The sequence below is a fragment of the Aspergillus foveolatus genome (genome assembly GCF_047715535.1).
Source record: "Aspergillus foveolatus strain CBS 279.81 unplaced genomic scaffold BDW70scaffold_58, whole genome shotgun sequence".
Taxonomy (NCBI): domain Eukaryota; kingdom Fungi; phylum Ascomycota; class Eurotiomycetes; order Eurotiales; family Aspergillaceae; genus Aspergillus; species Aspergillus foveolatus.
Window position 1 is genome coordinate 109,454 of NW_027396122.1, and position 17,983 is coordinate 127,436.

A 17,983-nucleotide genomic window follows, 5' to 3' on the forward strand; every position below is an offset into this window, starting at 1 on the left:
GTGCTGGACATTGATTAGTAAGGAGGGACTCTCTCCGCTTGACAGCCAGTTAGGGAGCGATTGATCTAGCCATGAGACGGAGGCAACGGAGATTACGTCGGTCTTTTTTTGACTTTTCAGCCCTGCCCAACTCCAGACATTGCGAACTTCCTTCAATCTCAATCCGCGTTACAAAAACTGGTAATGTCTGCTGATAAGGAGTAGTAGAGAGAACCTTGTGAAAAACCTGTTCCTCTCTAGCTAAAGTCCAGCTGGGCCCAGGCCGACCAACATGATTGGCAGCGCCAAGGGCTAACCCTAACAGGCCAAGGAGCTTGGCTGCCTGAGGCCAAGAAGCCAACAAGTCAAGCTTCATGTCAACCAAACTTCGGCCATTGCCCAGATTTTCTTCATTTTCAGGCATCGTTAAGATCTTACACTCAGATAAATTGACGGAAAACAAAATTCCGTGTCTTAAATGCGCTTTTCATTAGCGGTGTCAGATCTGCACCCGAGTTAACGTTCTGCCGTTCATACAGCTGCTAGGCCACTTTCCGAGCCAGGGCTAAGCGCTTTTCCAGTCCGTCCCACCCGAACCGGGCCGAAGCTGTCGGGGCCAGTGGGAAAGCGGTCCCGACTCGGCCTCTGACTGGTTAACGGGCCGATGAGTGGACTTAGACCATGACATGGATTGATGGAGAGTAAACGGCCACCGACACCGGCAGAGTCTTCCCAAGTCTGATGGCTGAGCGATTAACCCCAGACTCGCTTCTGGTGCATCACGGCTCCCAGATGGGATGGGGTTAAACCCTCTCCAGGCGGATAAGGAGAACGGCCTGGGGAAAATGCTCCCCCGGACAGTTCTCTGCTTCTGACGTGATTTTCGACGTATTGCAGCTTCGCATTACTCACTCACGATGCCCCAGACACCTCCGTGGCGAACCCCAAAGGAAGCGTGAGTGTGGAGAGGGCTGGAGTTGACAAACCCCCGAAGTTTCTGCGGACGCTTTTTAGAAGCCGCTCCCACGTCTGAGTCTCTTTCACTCACAACCTCTCTTCAGAACTGCTTACTATCATCATGGGCGGCGTGTTGCATCTGGTCGAGGACCGGCCAACCCCCAAGTCCGTGTACAACTGGCGCATCTACGTGCTGGCCCTTATTGCATCATGCGGCTCCAACATGATCGGTTATACATCGGCCTTTATTGGCACAACAATCACATTATCCTCGTTTGAACACGAGTTTGGCTTCGACAAGAAGACGGACAACCAGGTAGACCTGATCAGTGAGAATATCGTGTCGCTGTTCATTGCCGGTGCGTTCTTTGGTGCCATCTTCACCTACGGCCTCGGCCACTTGATTGGACGGAAATGGAACCTGGTCGTCGCGTCTGCCGTCTTCACACTCGGCGCCGGCTTGACTTGTGGCGCTACGGGCTCGACTGGACTGGGGATCCTGTACGCTGGACGCGTCCTGTCAGGACTGGGCACAGGCGTGGCTTCGAACATCATCCCCATCTACATCTCCGAGCTTGCACCGCCTGCTATTCGAGGACGGCTAGTCGGATTCTACGAGCTTGGCTGGCAGATTGGTGGACTGGTTGGGTTCTGGATCAACGTAAGTGCTCCCATCTCCAAGACGATCGAGTCAACCACAAAAGGCTAATCCAGCCACTAGTACGGAGTCGAGATGCATATGCCCTCCACGCACCAGCAGTGGATCATCCCGTTCGCCGTCCAGATTATCCCCGCGGGCCTCCTCTTCATCGGCTCCCTCTGGATCCGCGAGTCTCCGCGCTGGCTCTTCCTCAAGGGCCGCCGCGCCCAAGCCATGGCCAACCTCTGCTGGATCCGCCAACTCGACGAAACCGACATCTATATTACCGAAGAGGTGGCCGCCATCGATCAAGCCCTGGAGGAGCAGGCCGCAACAGTCGGAATCGGTTTCTGGAAGCCCTTCCAAGCCGTTGCCAGACGCAAGGCGATCTTGTACCGCCTCTTCCTCGGATGCATGCTCTTCTTCTGGCAAAATGGATCGGGCATTAACGCGATCAACTACTACAGCCCGACGATATTCCAGAGCATCGGTGTCTCTGAGAGCGATGTCGGCTGGATGACGGGTATCTTTGGCGTCATCAAGGCCGTCATGACCTTTGTGTGGCTTCTTTTCCTGGTCGACCAGCTGGGCCGTCGCAATCTCTTGCTTGGCGGTGCTATCATCGGCTCCGTTTGCATGTGGGTGATCGGCGCTTATATCTACGTTGTTCGACCAGAGGATAACCCGACCGACCACCTGAACGGTGGTGGTATCGCGGCGATCTTCTTCTTCTACCTTTGGACGGTACGTTTCTGACCCCCTCTACCTACACCAAAAGTTCGCACTAAACAAGTACTATACAGGCCGTCTACACGCCGACCTGGAACGGCACCCCCTGGGTCTGTAACTCCGAGTTCTTCGACCCGAACCTGCGCTCGCTCGCGCAAGCCGCCACCACGGCCAGCAACTGGCTCTTCAACTTCCTCGTATCCAGATTCACAAAGCAGATGTTTGCGACCATGCACTACGGGGTGTACTTCTTCTTCGCCGCACTCTCATTTTGCGCCTTCTTCTTTGCGTTCTTCCTCATCCCCGAGACGAGCGGGATTCCGCTGGAGGCTGTGGACCGTCTGTTCGAGATCAAGCCTGTTTGGAGGGCTCATGCAAAGTTGAAGGAGCAGCTTCGGGAGGACGAAGAGCAGTTCCGGTTTGAGATTAAGGAGGGTGTTTTTGGGAAGGATGGAAATGAGGGTCCTGCTCATGGGCATGTAGAGGACCGGAGTCAGACTGAGACGGAGGAGCGGGGATGAGGACCAGTGCGAGTCCTTAGACGGATGATGGGCCGACTAGAATGGGAATTGATACGGACAAACTGGTTATGATAGAGTATAGATTTTTGCGTTACTAACAACCAGAATATGAGGACCTGTTCGATCAACACTGAAATAACCGCTATTGAGGCCTATAACGGCTGCATTCTACCCGTACCTTCAAATAGTGAGCCATCGTTTTAACGTCCTAACAATTTTCGCACCACTCTTCAGCACCCACCACGTTCTAATCCCTCTGGATTGATGTTGAATGAGCGGTTGGATTCGGCGAGCTCCAGTTTGCAACTACAATATTAAGCTCTTTTTCTCAAACCCGAACAGTAAGCAAAAATAATCTTTACATTCTTTTCAAGCTCTACAATACTGCAGGTTAACTGGAAGGCACTAATAGGTAAGGCATCATTCCTCTAGATTCCAAATTTGTCTGATCTTGCTTTTTTTCATCAATTCTTCCTTCATCTGACTTCTTCACCTACTAATATATGTTTCGTTGTACTTTCTACCCCTTATAACCTCAAAACAGTCTAGTTCTACAACTCAAACTGCATGGCGGTCTCCTCACCCTCAGTGAGACATTAGGCCTACCATCAGGTTCCTGTGTACGGGACACAGGATTTTTGTGAATTGTCGGTATATTGCTAGGTAAAGATTCTAGTTGCTTGGGATGGTGTGGGGTTATGTGCTTTGTAGCTTGTGAGCTATGCACATTTTATTCGGCTCGGAATGAACGACCTGGCCGTTTTAAGGTTACAGTGTAGACACTAATTAAGAAAATGTCTCTGATCAGTAATGGATAGTTTTACGGGGATGTGTTGCTCTTTACTCAGGTAGTACATACACCACTATTGCAGCTCATGCCCTGCGATGGGTTCAAAAATAAGGCTGGATTTGTTATGTCTGCTTGAACGAGGTGAGGTGAATACTCCTGAATCTGACTGCTAAGTGTGATGGGCTGTAGCCGAATCAGTCTCGAAGAGGGCGGCGGCCCAGCCTGGTAGCCGGCTTCCCTGGTGTATCGTGCAGCAACGAGGGACTTGACTCCCCGTATGGCCTTAACCACACGGCAGAAAGATTCTCGAATCTGCTCATGCAGCTTGCGAGAGTCTGTGACAGGAGATCCGAGCTGATGAGGGAGAGATGCTCCGCCACCACAATTTGGTAGGCATAGTAGTTGGCTTTTAGCTCTTCGGCAGACCATATCCCAGCCCTCTGCCAGGGGAACTTGTAGCGCTTGGCTGCGGAAAAGGTGGTGAAATCGGTGGTATAAAGGCCCCGGAACACATCAGCAACCAGGGCTACTTCTTCCACGTAGAGGCGGAAGGTGTTGTGGGAGGCGGTAGCTTCAATTCTGTCGAGGCTTTCCCTAGTGCTAAAGACAGTGAGGCGCTGGAAGAAAGCTGCAAAGGTGGTCTGCAGTTTAGCGTGCGAAGTCTTGCATGACAGACGAAGGGCACAAAGATCAGCCTTGTCCAGGTGGGCGATGATGAGGTTGGTAAGCCCAAGTGGGTAAGTGTCCAGGGGCATGATCGACGGATGGGTGTGAGATGTGAGACGGCTGCTACTAAGACGTAAACTATATATTAGGATCACGTAAATTGCGCTACTGATCTTGTGCAGACCAAGTGGGCCACACGATTCCAAATTCTATAATCCAGAGTCGGAACCTCATATCCCTCATCTGCGCTGTTTCCTAGCCGACGCTTCCGATCCATAAAATGGCTCAAGGTAATCCAGATATCAGCATAACTGTCGTAAAAAGAGCCGTTGACCTCCCGTCAATAGTACCACGCTCCGGTCAAGGTATACATCTCGACGTTAAACGCAGTCCCGTACGAGTTTGCGCTCTATGCTGCCTCCAGACGGACCCTAGGTTATCTTAAAACGAACCCAATCAGCGTTGAATCAATCATGCAACATCAGAAAGAACTTACAGCTGAATTCGGTTACGCGGGGCCGGAACGCTTTCATACTCCGTTGCTTGGTTTTTTCAGCCCAAATGTGAGAACGTCCTAGAGCTCAGGAAAAAAGTGGTACTCTTTGATATGGTTTCCATTAGCCGTTCATTGCGGCTGCGCTGATCTCAGGAAGACCGCCCAAAGGGCAGTAGTGGGCGGTCTCAAGGAGTTAGGGCAAAGTAGGCAGAGCATCGGCCATGGTCTCGTAAAAGCGCGTCCTCGTCTCCCGGTCATCAAGACCGGCCCTTTAAATGTATTCCTCGTACATTGGCATGCCGAGAATGGCTGAGAGATCATTAGACAGGTGGATCCGTGGTACGTTGACAGACTTTGGAGTTCATGAACTGTCTTCCTTGGAGCTTGGGGGGTGTTGTTCGCTTGTTTCTTATTGTGTGGCCAAGCTTACTGCTTACTCTGAGGTAAGTATCTTTCTGCCAGTGGCCTGTTGCGTTCTTTCAGGGGTCTGCTCTAAGACCCAAGGCTTGAACGTAGTTGACATCTTACAGGTGATGTCTGTATACTCGCACGATAGAAAAACTATATACGATTTACATGCTTTAATATGCCGTATATAGCGCAGCCTGCTATTCTAAAGATATATGGAGTTGAGCATTGGGCCTTGACGGGTAGTTCGTGGACACAGGATTTGACCCTAGTAAAATGAAGATATGCACCTCCCAAATCAAGTCATTCAAACAGCTTGTTCCGTCCTGGAGAACAGAGCCACGCAGTAACTGGGATATGTACACCGAACCCGGTACGTCTTCTGAGTAGAGCTCTTTGCAAAGGATCTCACATTAAGCATTAAATGGAAAATGCATGAGCTGTCCCTTTGCTCTGTCCATAAAGACCCTGATAGTAGGGTAGTCTGCTAGCCGAAAATACGCATGCGAAAGTAGCATGGTTGATTTTCAGTCTGAGGATCAATGGCTGGCTGACGTCCTTGTAGTCGCTTGCGTTGTCTTCATCCATTAGGTCCTGCATCAGGGGTCTCTTTATCAACACAAGCTTGGTTAGAGCATATTCTCTCGGCGTAGCTTAGTTCTGAATTCCTTACGGACCCTAAAACTTGCGCCTTTAGCGCCCTTCAAATATCGAGTGGTCAATAGTGAGCACCCACTTCACGATATTAGCTGATGGGTCTCGGTAACGTACGTTAAATGATGTTTATGGTTTGTTGCGTTACAGCTAACAGCCACCTCTGCACGTCAGCGCCTTGCTTTCAAAATGCCGCTGCAATTCCAGATTCAATCTCAATACAGATGGTAGAAGTAGTGGCGTCTTAGCGCACGGCTGGCTCTGCTTGGTCAACAGTGACATCTACTTATAGAAATTCAGGCTCTCGATCATTGATGGGGATAGATCTCAGCAGCACTGATGTATCGAAGTAATTCGTGCTATCATCTCTCCATCCTCGTTAATAACCAGCAACTTAAAAAAAAAAAAATCTATTCTACTATTATTACTCTTAGGTTTAGGATAAGCGTGGAGTCATGAATCATAGAATCCTGGCATATTCATCTCATTATCTGGAAAAATCCAGTATATTATACTCCAGCTTTATTTGCTGGGATGTACGCTGCAAAACATACAACCGACGAGGTCTAAAGGCTCTATTGACCAGCTGATTGCGGCTCTAGGTCAAAAGCGACCATGTGCTCGTGGTCTGATCACTGAGAGGCCGAAAGAATAGGCCAGAAGCCTAGGCTGGCAAGCCCAGATACTAATGACCTGGGTAGTAGATCCAGTGCATAGGCTTAATGGCATAGCACTAGAGGCGCTAGACCTTGCACTTCTAACTGGAGTGGTTGAAAGACGCTGGTCGTACGACCAGCACAGTGGGAGGACTCTCAACTGGCGTCCACATCAGCTGCAAGACCCAAATTGTTGTCTTCGCAGCTGTGCAGACTTGAAATTATTCAAAGGGGCTTCAATACAATTTCCACATCCTTGCCTTAAAATTCCAAGTCTCCTGTGAATGGCTTCAGTGTATCCTCATTAGTTGCGGGGTCTGATTTAGAACTTGTAAAAATTGCATTGATACCTGTAACGGGCGTAGGCAGTATTATTTTCAACTGGCTGTCCTGTATAAACGAGTATCACAAGCTTAGAGAAAGAAGCAAAAGATAGAAGCGCAGATATCTTCCTCCTCCCTTTATCAACCTTTCCCAATCATTCATCAAGACTTCCGACTTCACGGACTTGCATGCCGACGGATCTCTTTTCCTAAGCTACGAGGCCGCAATTCCGAGGCTGTACACTGATGTTGCAGAGACCTTATTTAGAACCAGGTTGAGGGCATGGCCGACAACCAAGATCCAGGCCATAGCCTGTGACAATACCACCTTCATTTTCGCCTTAGAATACTGTTCTAGAGTACTCTCTACAGGCTCTATTTTTTACATGGCCTGTTAGTTTCTTGCTTTCTCCTTGCCACCTGTTTTACTTGTGACAGCTCAGACTATTGACCAGGGATTTCATGCGCTGTCTTCCAGCACCCGTTCTTATTTCAGGCCTGGAACATAAGTTAATAGGTTAAGGATCTGCCTAGTCCCAGGCGAAATGGTGCAGAAAAGAGTATTGATGTTTTGGATAATGCCTTATATACTTCCCGAGACTAGGTTTTTCCATATCACAGCAGGTTTGGACTGGCTAACATGGAAATATCTCAACGCCAAGTATTTGTCCCTTCACAGTCTTCTGATGAACTAGACATACAAGTGGTGTAAGCTGCAGTGCGTCAACTTTACAGAGAAAGGGCCATCCAGGTGCGCGTATGGTTTAAAAACTAATGTAGAAATTCCCACATGTGTCAAGTAATAAACTATTTCTAGCAAGGCAAGTAGAGATAATGCTATAGACAGCAATACTAAAAATCCAGCCTTATTACTTTTAATGCCATAACTGTGTCTACTCAATGGGTTGATTCTTGGAATATGGAATCTATAACTGTCTAATCTCGACATCCCCTCGGAGCCATTGTCTGGAGAGCACGTTGAGACATCACGAGCGAGTCTAGGAACCCGTGTTCGCATTGAAGACCGTCGACTGAGTCGGTGGCTCTGTGTAAACCCTCTGCCTCGTTCGATCTGTACCTGCGGAAAGCCTAAGTCGGACGGTGTAGCAGACCAACCAGAAGAACAGATGGCCATGGATCTCTGGCCGCGCCGATGCATCTGGACAAGCCGTATATCTCGTCTATCGGCGTGTATATATATATATCCTCTTTCTCCTGGTAAATAACCGGGGATGTGGTTGCGAATATTCTTCCAGCAGCACGGGCTCGCTCGCTGGTTGAGAAGCCGAGAAGGGGAATCGAACAGGATATTAGATGCCTTTATACTCTATGCAGAGCGTCTCTTGGGACGACATTATCTCCCTTTGTGAACAATTATTTGCTGAGGCGCCACCGCAGTATAGGCCGACTTGAGCAAGGTGTGACCCCTTGAGAAGGAATAATGGAGGAAATGCACGGCTACGACATCCCAAATACAATCTACGAAGTAGAAATCAAGACATATACAGATCCTCAGCTACATACGATACTCCCAGGCGTCCAGAAAAGTCGCATATATTTTGGCCTGCGCATAGGTATCTGCGTGACGACTCAGACCTCCAACCGCTGAAATTGTGATCGTCTACGCTTGAATGTAGTTAATACAGTTAATACTGAGGTAGGGCCGAACAACCTTAATGACGTAGATGACCGCCGCCTCAACCCAACTAAACCGGCTAAACTGGCCGCCTATTCAATATCGATATATTAATTCAATATATTAAATGGTGGCGTATCGAACGTCGGCGGGATTCGGCCCAGTCAGCCGCTTACGGAGGTGGCGTCAAGGGGATTACTCCGGAGTATATCATATTCGAAGAGACCTCCCCAGAGTTTGGCGTCTATACTCCATGGCGTCACGATCCTACGACCGTCACCAGGTGCCCGATGCTTATTCTCGTGCGGATGCGTTGAGGGTTCATTAGCTTGCCTAGGTGAGGCCGCAGCGCTACATCAGCAGTCTTGGTTCGTCTTGGCCCGACTGATCTTGGACGAATCTTGGACTGATCTTGGAACCGCTTTCCAGCAGACTACCGAATGACTCGACAGTTCCGGATAAATACTGTACACGGATCGCATGGACTCGCTTGGACAGACTGGCGGTATGTAGACGGACAGGAACGGAAGGCCAGTCAAGACTGGCGTGCGGTCGGGACTCGCGTGGCTGCCATGCCTGCCGGCGATGCCTGCTCGACAGCGTGCAGTGTACCAGTGTACTCCGTACATACCGTACTATGTGGACTCCTTGCGTCGCCGTCCGTTTCAAGTTAAGGTTCATAGGTTCATTACGTTTTTCTTTTCTTTTTTTCCCTTTTTCTTTAATTTTATGGTTTCTCTGGGAATCGAATAGCTTCTACCAGTCTCCACAAGCGGATTATTCCGAAAATTCGCGTGTTGGGTGACCCTTGCATACAACGTGGCCATGCGACGAGTCACAACCTTAACAGAAACTTTACGGAAACTCTGTTTGCGGGAATTTCTCGGCCCAGACTCTATCCAGTGGGGCCAAGATGCGAGGATCAAGATGCCACGAGAAAGGCTGACCGTTGACGGCGTCGCCGAGTTCTGTCATGTGAGTCATGTGAATGATGGGCGAGAGCGCCGCAAGCATCTACTCAGAGTAATCCGTTCATTAATCGTACCATAAGCCGTACCAGAATCCGTCATGATCCGTAAAAGTCGGTCCTCAAGCGGCTAGCGACCGTTGAGGGAGACCGTAGAAGGACGAAGGATTTAATGAAGGATGAGGTTGAAGGCACATGATCAGCGCAATTGTTCCCCGCATTCGGATGGGACGACTCTGGAGTACTCTGACTAGAGAAGAGACGAAGACACGCCAAGAGAAAAGGCAGGGTTACATTGACTAGTCCTGTTTTGGTCTAGCCCGAGCCTCTCCAGATTCCCCGCCCATTATTTTGCTTCTCCATACTCTTTTGGCCCCAGGCCAAGTACCCGGCCAAGAATGGCCGGGTCCCGCCACATGGTAGACAGCAGATAAACATTCTCCGAAGTAGTACAGATTTGACGGTCATCAGGATGCTAATAATGCCAAGGCAGCTATCCTGATGTTCCCAGATGGACATCCGGTCCGATGACCGGTGGCCAGCGTATATCCAGGCTGGGTCAGTCGGCAATACGAGGGTAAGCGGGTGAGGACGAAGGATCCGCCCAGCGACGCCCAAGACGCACTAAGCAAAAACCTTGGTGCGGTCAGAATCCCACTCTGTCTCGTCTTGTGCGTTGCTTACCACGGCTTCTCTGACCTTGACTTGCGGCGGCCAGCCAATCGCAGGCCACCCCAAGCCTGGGCTTGGGGTCGGCCTGGGGTCTGGGGTCTGGGGAGTCCGGGGCCGTGAAGGTGAAGGCACCGTAGAATGTCGGCATCCATGGGAACTCGGGACAGTTGCATTGGGATCGCGCGGCGAGGCCAGGCAACCTGGCCTCGCCGTCTCGCCTTCCGGATGCGCACGGCTGAAACCCGAATCTCACCCCGGCCTGCTCCAGATGCGCTATGGGCGCCTCCCATGGGACGGCCTCACGCCACACGGCACAGGAGCATTAAGGCTCTGGGAAGTGAAGCCATTCAGTGGTCTTCGCTCGCTTGCTCCGGTGGGCAACCGGCCATTTCCACCAATCGATTTCTGGCGCCGGCCCAGGCTGTGCCCCAATCAGCCCCGTATTGCTTTTCTTTGTGCATGCGAGCTTTCGATTTGGGCCAGGCGCGGGGGATACGGCATTAATATCTGTTTGATGCTCATCCCAGGGGCCGGTTGGAGCGTTTCTGTTCTCTCCTTGTCCGTCCGTCTCTCATCCCCTCTACCCCCCCCAAACCGCAGACTCCTGAACGCCGTTATCGTCCCCTTGTTGTTTTCCGGCCAAATCCATCACCATGGACGAAAAGGTGGCCTCCGACGCTTCGGCGACTCCTCACGAGGTGGTTCCAGACGTGGTCCCGGCTACGAAAGCTCTGCATGCTGACACGGCACGCCGTGGATCGACCGCCGTCAATATTATCCAGAACCCTCTCCAGGTGAGTCCGGGGCGGCTGAATGTAGACTGGGCCGATGCTGATGGTACACCGTAGAATGTTTCCCGAGAGCAGGCTGTCAACGATGCCCGCGCGTTCGCCCAGGCCCACGGGATGAGCGAGCACGCCGACCTTTTCGGTCGAGCTGCGCTCGTCGCGCGCGATCCAGACAACTTCGAAACCATCCCCGAGCTCAGTCAGGAGGAACAGGCCGCGCTCACGTACGAGAGGGACCACAAATGGCACGGGCCCAGGATGCTTTGGTACTCGATTGGTCTGTGTGCCATCGGAGCTGCCACGCAGGGCTGGGATCAGACCGGGTCCAACGGAGCCAACCTGCAGTTCCACGATGAATTCAACATTGCTGGTAAAGGGCGGGATGAATGGATCGTCGGCCTTGTCAACTCGATCATCTTCCTGACTGCTGGGTTGATGTATGCACTTTTTTATTGCAATTATAGAAAAATAACTGACTGACACTGTCCAGTGGCGCTTTCATCGTCGATCCCCTTAACCATTATCTCGGTCGTCGCGGAGAGATATTCGTGACTGCTCTGTGCCTGACGGCCACGCCCATCGGCTCGGCCTTTACACACTCCTGGCAAGCTCTGTTCGCGGCACGCTTCATCATGGGCATTGGCATCGGTGCGAAGAACGCAACGGTCCCCATCTTCTCCGCTGAGATGGCCCCCCATCGCATCCGTGGTGCTCTCGTCATGTTCTGGCAGCTCTGGGTCGTCGCTGGTAAGACCTCCCCGCGGCAGCTATGTAGACTGTTCTGACGTCGCAGGCATCTTCCTCGGTCTCATCGCCAACGTTGCCGTCAAAGACACCGGCCGGATCGCCTGGCGACTTCAGCTCGGTTCGGCGTTCATCCCGTCTTTCGTCCTCGGTGCCGGTATCTACTTCTGCCCTGAGTCTCCTCGTTGGTTGATGAAGCACGGCCGCTACGCTGAGGGCTTCCGGTCAATGTGCCGCCTGCGAGCCCATCCCATCATCGGCGCGAGAGATTACTACTACTCGTACGTGATCTACCAGGAGGAGATCAAGGAGGCCCGTGGCGCTGGCTACTTCCGCCGTATGTGGGACTGCTTCTCGATCCCGCGTATCCGACGCGCCAACTATGGTGCTTCGACCGTCATGATCGCCCAGCAAATGTGCGGAATCAACAGTGAGTTATTCCCGTCCCAGCCATATAACCACAATCCCAAAAGCAGAAGCTCTAACTGGGATGCAGTCATCTCATTTTACAGCTCCAGTATCTTCTCAGAGGCAGGATATAATAATTCGGAGGCGCTGTACGCGTCTCTCGGCTACGGTGCGGTCCAGGTCCTGGCCACCATCCCGACCCTGTTCCTGATCGACACCAAAGGCCGACGGACCCTGTGTTTGATTGTGAGCAGTCCTGCCTGGCAAGTGATACCCCGTAGCTAACTGGATCCTAGACCTTCCCCGGCATGTGCATATTCCTGCTCGCTGCCGGCCTTTCTTTGCTTGTCCCTGATAGCGCTAGCACCTCGGCGCAGCTAGGGCCCGTCGTGCTGTACGTTTGCCTCTTCGTCCGGGCGTTGGAGACACCCCGCTAACTTCTCTCTAGATTCATCTACCTTTTCACCATTATGTACTCGTTAGGCGAGGGACCCGTCGCGTTCCAGTACTCCGCCGAGGTCTTCCCGACCATCCAGCGTGAGCAGGGCATGGCCTGGGCCGTCTGCATCAACAACACCTTCGGTAAGCACCCATCAGTTGACTCTTGGGACACGTATTTGTCTAACTCTCACCAGCCGGTGTCCTTAGTCTGACCTTCCCCCGTATGAAGACCGTGATGACACCAACTGGCGCCTGTAAGTGACCATCTGTACCTGCCCACCATACTTGTCTGTGGCTAACCGGCCTTCATCGTCTAGTCGGGTTCTACGCGGGCCTCAACCTGATAGCCTGGGTCATGATATTCTGTTTCGTTCGTGAAACCAAACAGCTCACGCTAGAAGAACTGGACCGTAAGTGACCAGCCAAGCCATCAAGGCAGCCTACCACTAACACCTCGCAGAGGTCTTCTCCGTCCCAACAAAAGAATTCCTCAAGCACGAAACAACCGTCTGGCTGCCGTACTTTATCAGGCGCCACATCTTCCGCCAGAATATCCCCAAGCCGCCCGCGATTATCGCGACTGCTGATGAGAAGCGTGGAAGCAGTACCTCAGTTGATGCTTGATGTCTAAACTAATTCAGTCATGCATAACTGGATATGAGTAATGATTATGAAGGGCATAATAATGGCTTGTGAGGAGGGGCGGCTTTGTCTTGTCTTGGATCTCGTCGCGCGTGTACCCTGTTTTCGGATAAAAGGGGGGATTGAACGCTCGTTGAATAATAGTACTTGCAGTGCGTGGAATGGAAGTGTCGAAAGGTGTGGTTACAATAATAATTAAGGAATCAATTGGCTGAGCGGGTAATGGTGCTGCCTTATCTATTCCATGTCTACCTGCTCCTTTGCGCAGTCCGGCGCCAACAATGGACGGGCGTGGCTGCTCCGCTGCACTCAGTCCGATGGTTTGCACCATGCGATTAACCTGATTTCGAGACTTCTATCATACAGACGATGATGATGATGATGAATTCATACCCTGGCCCCTCGCCTAAGCGATATGCAGGATACCACTATCTAGTCCTTATGTATGTCTATGTACAAGATCCATTACTTTTTGACGAATTTGGAGCCTCGTCACGGCCTGTGGTGGCCGATGCCTGGTGTTCTGTTTAGCGGCCCTGTGGCGCGCGGCTTTGAAACCTCTGTGATGCCTCTGCAAAGTCCAGTACTGCACCTAAGATGCTACTGTCTTGCATATCATCCTGCTTACCTTTCTTACCTTGAGATCCTCCTCCCAGCATGCCTGAAATATCATTAAATGCAGTCCCTATCTTCCTCCGTAGCTTTTGCCGTAGGTCCTTCAGTTTTGGGCAGTCAATTAAGACATGGACAACTGTTTCTGCAGCTCCGCATTCACACTTGTCATCTTCCCTAAACTTATGTAGTTTGCCGTGTGTTGCTAGCCAGGAATGGCCAGTTCGGAGTTGGGTGAGCAGGTAGGCTCGATTTCGGGGAAGAGAGCCATACATTCTCCGGGTGCGAATTGAGGGTAGGTCTTTGTCAATCCGACGGAGGTGGCCACCTTTTTTGGATGTCTTCCATTCATGTTCCCATTCTTTCTGGATCCTGTTGCAGATAAACCCTTTTTCTCGTGACAGAAGGTGTTGAAATGGGTGTTTATTATCTGGGCTAACTGCTTCTTTGGCCAGCTTGTCTGCTGCTTCATTACCAGGGTTACTACAATGTCCAGGGACCCATTGGAGACGGAGGGGAATCCCCCGCGTCTTTAATTCGTCGGCTGACTGGGTGATGGCCTGTATAATCTTTTGTCCTGACTTATTCCCTCTATTCGCTATAGCTTGTAGTGCTGACATACTATCACTAAGGATAGTTGCTGGTTGATGCCCAGTGTCTGGGGGGCCCTGGTTCTTCATGGATATCTGATAGACCAAGCTTATGGCATAGTATATTGCCATTAGTTCAGCTGCGTATACTGACCAATACTCCATTGAGCCAATGCAGACTTTCTGGTATTGGGTAATATTTTGATTCTGATCCAGGGCTACCGCTGCAGCACCAAGATGGTTATGTTGACCTGATGCATCAGAGAAGACTGCAATCCCATCCTCTTTCTGTCTTGCAGAAGCTCTGGCTTTGGCTTTGTCATGGTCTGGTTCAATATTAATTTCCACAAATGCTGGTGTCTGCCATGGTGGTTGTGGCCTTGGGTCGAAGGTTTCCAGGGCCTGTAGTCGGGCGAGGTCCATTGTCTTCAGGGTTTCTGCCAGAGGGAATCGGGACCTAGTTTTTATATGATTGCGGCGTGTTCTCGCACGTTCTAGTACTCCTTTGCCAGGGTGGTCTTTTGGCAGTGTGCTAAGGCGGGCTGCTACCAATTGCGCACGTTGTTTAAGTCGTAGATGGGTTGGTAAGATGTGGGATTCGATTTCCAAGGCCATAGTTGATACAGTCTTGAAGGCAGAGAGAGTGCGAATGAGGGCAGTTTGCTGGACTGTTCCTAGTACTCTTAGGTGTGTCTTATCCTTCAACGAGTTGTGCCAGACTGTAGATGCATAATCCACAATGGGTATTACACAGGCTTGATAGAGCTGCCTCATTTGTTCTGGACGGAGGCGTCTCAGACCCCCAAGCGCAATATTAACCTGGGTTGCCCGTTTAACTGCTTGTTGAACGTGTTCTTTCCATCGCATCTCTTTATCAAAGACTACCCCCAGAAGCTTTGCTGTGCTGGTTGGTGTGATTGTCTTTTCATTTATGGTAATCTGCCCTGTTCCATGTTGCTTTTTGGACCTAGTCAGGTGTATAAGCTCTGTTTTCTCTGCAGCAAATAATGATCCAGTCTTCCAGGGCCATGTTTCTATACGGGGGATATCTTCCTCCTGGATCTTCTTGATATTGTCTTCGGCCGAAGGGCCTGCTCGCCATCGGACGTAGTCGTCAATAAATGCAGACGAGCCCCCATGGTAATCTACTGGCTGATTGACCAGATCGGAGTTGAAAAATCCAAACAAGATGGGAGACAATGGGGATCCTTGAGCAAGGCCTGCGTTTTCCAGAGGGGTTACCTCTGTCTGAAAGTCATCAAAGGTGATACTGGCGTACCGGTTCTCCATAAAGCTGCTGATCCACTTTCTGGCCACTGTCGGGATCCCTTTGACCTGCAGGCGGGTATTAAGGCTCGCTTCATTCACCCCATTGAAAGCTCCTTTAAGGTCGAACGCAATAAGTGTCACCACCTTGAATCGTAGCCATGCTCGACCAATGGCATTCCCCAGCACAAGAAGTGCCTGCTCTGTGTTACGCCCTGGTCTGCCTCCAAATTGTGTGTCAGGGAGTAGCTTGTGGGTTTCGGCCCAGAATGTCAGTCTCTGAGCCATGACTGCTTCTAGTAGCTTGCCCAGCATATTTAGCAAAGAGATAGGTCGGTATGCTCCGGGCACTGCATAGTCTGGTTTACCAGGTTTCCTTAGGACCACAATCCGTGCCTGCTTCCACTGCACTGGGTAGTGACCCAGCTTAATCGATTTTGTGAAGAGGTAGGTGATATTTGTTCGGAGGTATATCCACAGGTGTTTCCATACCAAGGTCGGGATCCCATCTTCTCCTGGGGCTGTTGTTCCTTTGGCGGCCTTAAGCGATTTGTATACCTCTAGCTCTGTGATTGGCTCCCAAGTAATCTCTTGTGAGGGTGTCATGATCTCTTCTTCTTCAGCTTCAGCCATCTGGGGAAAGAAGGCTGCTAGGAAGGCCTTGGCTTTCCCGTTATTTTCAGTGACTTCTCTTGTCCCGATTTTCAATGTAGGGATATTCGTGTAGGGGTCTCGGGGGCGCATGTATGTTGCTGCTTTCCAGAGGTGGCCTTCCTGGGCCTTGTCTAGGAGCTCTTTCCAATGGGCGGTCTTGACTTTCTCAATGGTTCTCGTCCATTCGCGCCGTTTCAGACGCATGTCATTGAAGAGATTAATGGTGATAGAGTGGCTACAACCTAGGGTAGCACAGCTGTTCTGCCATCTCCTTCGTGCTTGGTTTACAGTAACCTGCTGGGTTTTAAGCTCTGGGGTGAACCATCGTTTCGAGTAGGGTGATGGTCTTTGTAATGGAACATGTTGGCCAAGCACTGTTATTGTTGTCCTAACCAACCGGTTGACTTCTTGGTCGAGTTCTGTCGTGGAGCGAATTGTAGGTAGTTGGCCTAGGTGTCCTGCTAGCTTGTGGCCAATTTTAGACCAATCAGCTCGGCTATATTCTCTCTTTGGTTTTAGGCTCTCATTGCGTTTTGGCCGTAGGTCCCACTCAGAGTAGGTTCCACGATGGTCAGATCGATAGTTATCATGATAGAGTTGGCATTTGATAAGTTTTGTAGGTTCATTGGTAAGTGTCAAGTCAAGGACAGACGTCTTCCCTGGGTAATTTGGTGACCAATAAGTTGGTATGCCTTGTGGCAGGCACCATTGGAGCTGGTATGTCTGAAAGAAGCTGATCAGCTCCTCTGCTTGGGCGGCGAAGGCATGGTTAACTGGGCGGCGGCTCCATGCTGGGTGATGTCGATTGAAATCTCCGCCTAGGATCAGACTTGTTGGCTTGTCAGAGCCTCCGGAATATTGTATAATGGTGTTCTTGATCTCGTTTAGCACTGGTTCAGCTGCGGTGGCGTAGGCTGTTTTGTGTATATCTAATGGTGGGATGTAGACTGAGAAGATAAGATATTGTATCTCTGCAGTCCACAGCTTGATAGCTACTAGGTCTGGGTGGTTGCAGTAGACTTGACGGTGTGAGGTTGAGATTCTTTTGTTTACGTAGAGTAGGCTTCGGAATCGAACCGAATCATTGGGACATGTTGGTTGGTAGAGTCGCCATGCGCTATGGTTGACATGTGTGTGGTATGCAGTAATTAGTGGCTCTTGGATTAAGAGTAGATCAAGGCTCTGACTTTGACGGTCATTGATAAGGGCTTCCATTCCTGCCCTTGATTTCCAGATGTTCAGCTGTAGTAGGCGTAGGTGTGGTGTTGTCGTTGAGAGGAGCGCGGATTAAGTGGTGTCGGGCACCTCCGGTCCCCTGTAGGATGTTCCCCATTGCAGTCTGCGCACCTTGGTCTGATACCTGGGCGGCAGTGGCGCTGGTCATGCTGGCCGCTGCAGTGGCCGCACTTCACCTGTTCTTTGCATGACCAGGCTAGGTGGCCGAATCTCTGGCAGCGGTGGCATCTTTTCAGTTCGACTTTATAGGGTTCCACACTGCCAATATATCTTTGTCCAACTAGAAGGCCATTGTTGATGATCAATTCTGCTGCTTCAGGTGTGTTTAGCCAAGTCCCCATAGATGCAGACCTTCCTAGTGGTCTGTCTTTCTTCTTCAACCACGCAATATCCTCAATCTGAAATCCCTTCTCTGCCAGGTCGTTCTCCCCCATAATCTTCTCAATCCCCTCTTGCTTTTCTCTGTCCAGGGCAAAGTCTTCTGTTGGGACTCGGTGGACCACAACAC

At 50.8% G+C, this 17,983-nt stretch overlaps 4 protein-coding genes across 4 annotated transcripts; 2 read left to right on the plus strand and 2 right to left on the minus strand.

The window, feature by feature from the left end:
• The first annotated feature begins 705 nt into the window (after positions 1 to 705).
• Positions 706 to 2,947, plus strand: BDW70DRAFT_100276 (sugar porter family MFS transporter). Its single transcript, XM_073734270.1, has 3 exons — positions 706 to 1,597; positions 1,658 to 2,320; positions 2,380 to 2,947. The coding sequence occupies exons 1-3, from the start codon at positions 1,058 to 1,060 to the stop codon at positions 2,824 to 2,826; spliced, it is 1,650 nt and encodes a 549-aa protein (XP_073592942.1). The 5' UTR covers positions 706 to 1,057; the 3' UTR covers positions 2,827 to 2,947.
• An 863-nt stretch (positions 2,948 to 3,810) lies between these two features.
• BDW70DRAFT_162910 (uncharacterized protein) lies at positions 3,811 to 4,371 on the minus strand (the record flags this gene model as incomplete). Its single annotated transcript, XM_073741215.1, has 1 exon — positions 3,811 to 4,371. One exon carries the CDS (start codon positions 4,369 to 4,371, stop codon positions 3,811 to 3,813), a length of 561 nt encoding a protein of 186 aa, XP_073592943.1.
• Positions 4,372 to 9,598: 5,227 nt separating this feature from the next.
• Positions 9,599 to 10,470, minus strand: BDW70DRAFT_142332 (uncharacterized protein). The gene has a single exon (XM_073737913.1). The coding sequence runs from the start codon at positions 10,382 to 10,384 to the stop codon at positions 10,103 to 10,105; it is 282 nt and encodes a 93-aa protein (XP_073592944.1). The 5' UTR covers positions 10,385 to 10,470; the 3' UTR covers positions 9,599 to 10,102.
• A 6-nt stretch (positions 10,471 to 10,476) lies between these two features.
• BDW70DRAFT_142333 (uncharacterized protein) lies at positions 10,477 to 13,577 on the plus strand. The gene is made up of 10 exons (XM_073737914.1): positions 10,477 to 10,888; positions 10,943 to 11,319; positions 11,373 to 11,629; positions 11,676 to 12,056; positions 12,123 to 12,280; positions 12,331 to 12,428; positions 12,483 to 12,616; positions 12,670 to 12,729; positions 12,793 to 12,885; positions 12,936 to 13,577. The coding sequence occupies exons 1-10, from the start codon at positions 10,748 to 10,750 to the stop codon at positions 13,097 to 13,099; spliced, it is 1,863 nt and encodes a 620-aa protein (XP_073592945.1). The 5' UTR covers positions 10,477 to 10,747; the 3' UTR covers positions 13,100 to 13,577.
• The last annotated feature ends 4,406 nt before the right edge of the window (positions 13,578 to 17,983 follow it).

Excerpts from the sequence above, each read along its gene's own strand:
- BDW70DRAFT_142333 (XM_073737914.1), top strand. The coding sequence starts at position 10,748 with ATGGACGAAAAGGTGGCCTCCGACGCTTCGGCGACTCCTCACGAGGTG. Across the intron at positions 12,429-12,482 it reads CAGCTAGGGCCCGTCGTGCT|ATTCATCTACCTTTTCACCA; the intron begins GTACGTTTGCCT and ends ACTTCTCTCTAG. Across the intron at positions 12,886-12,935 it reads CACGCTAGAAGAACTGGACC|AGGTCTTCTCCGTCCCAACA; the intron begins GTAAGTGACCAG and ends AACACCTCGCAG.
- BDW70DRAFT_142332 (XM_073737913.1), bottom strand. The coding sequence starts at position 10,384 with ATGGGAGGCGCCCATAGCGCATCTGGAGCAGGCCGGGGTGAGATTCGG.
- BDW70DRAFT_100276 (XM_073734270.1), top strand. The coding sequence starts at position 1,058 with ATGGGCGGCGTGTTGCATCTGGTCGAGGACCGGCCAACCCCCAAGTCC. Across the intron at positions 1,598-1,657 it reads TGGTTGGGTTCTGGATCAAC|TACGGAGTCGAGATGCATAT; the intron begins GTAAGTGCTCCC and ends TCCAGCCACTAG. Across the intron at positions 2,321-2,379 it reads TCTTCTTCTACCTTTGGACG|GCCGTCTACACGCCGACCTG; the intron begins GTACGTTTCTGA and ends AGTACTATACAG.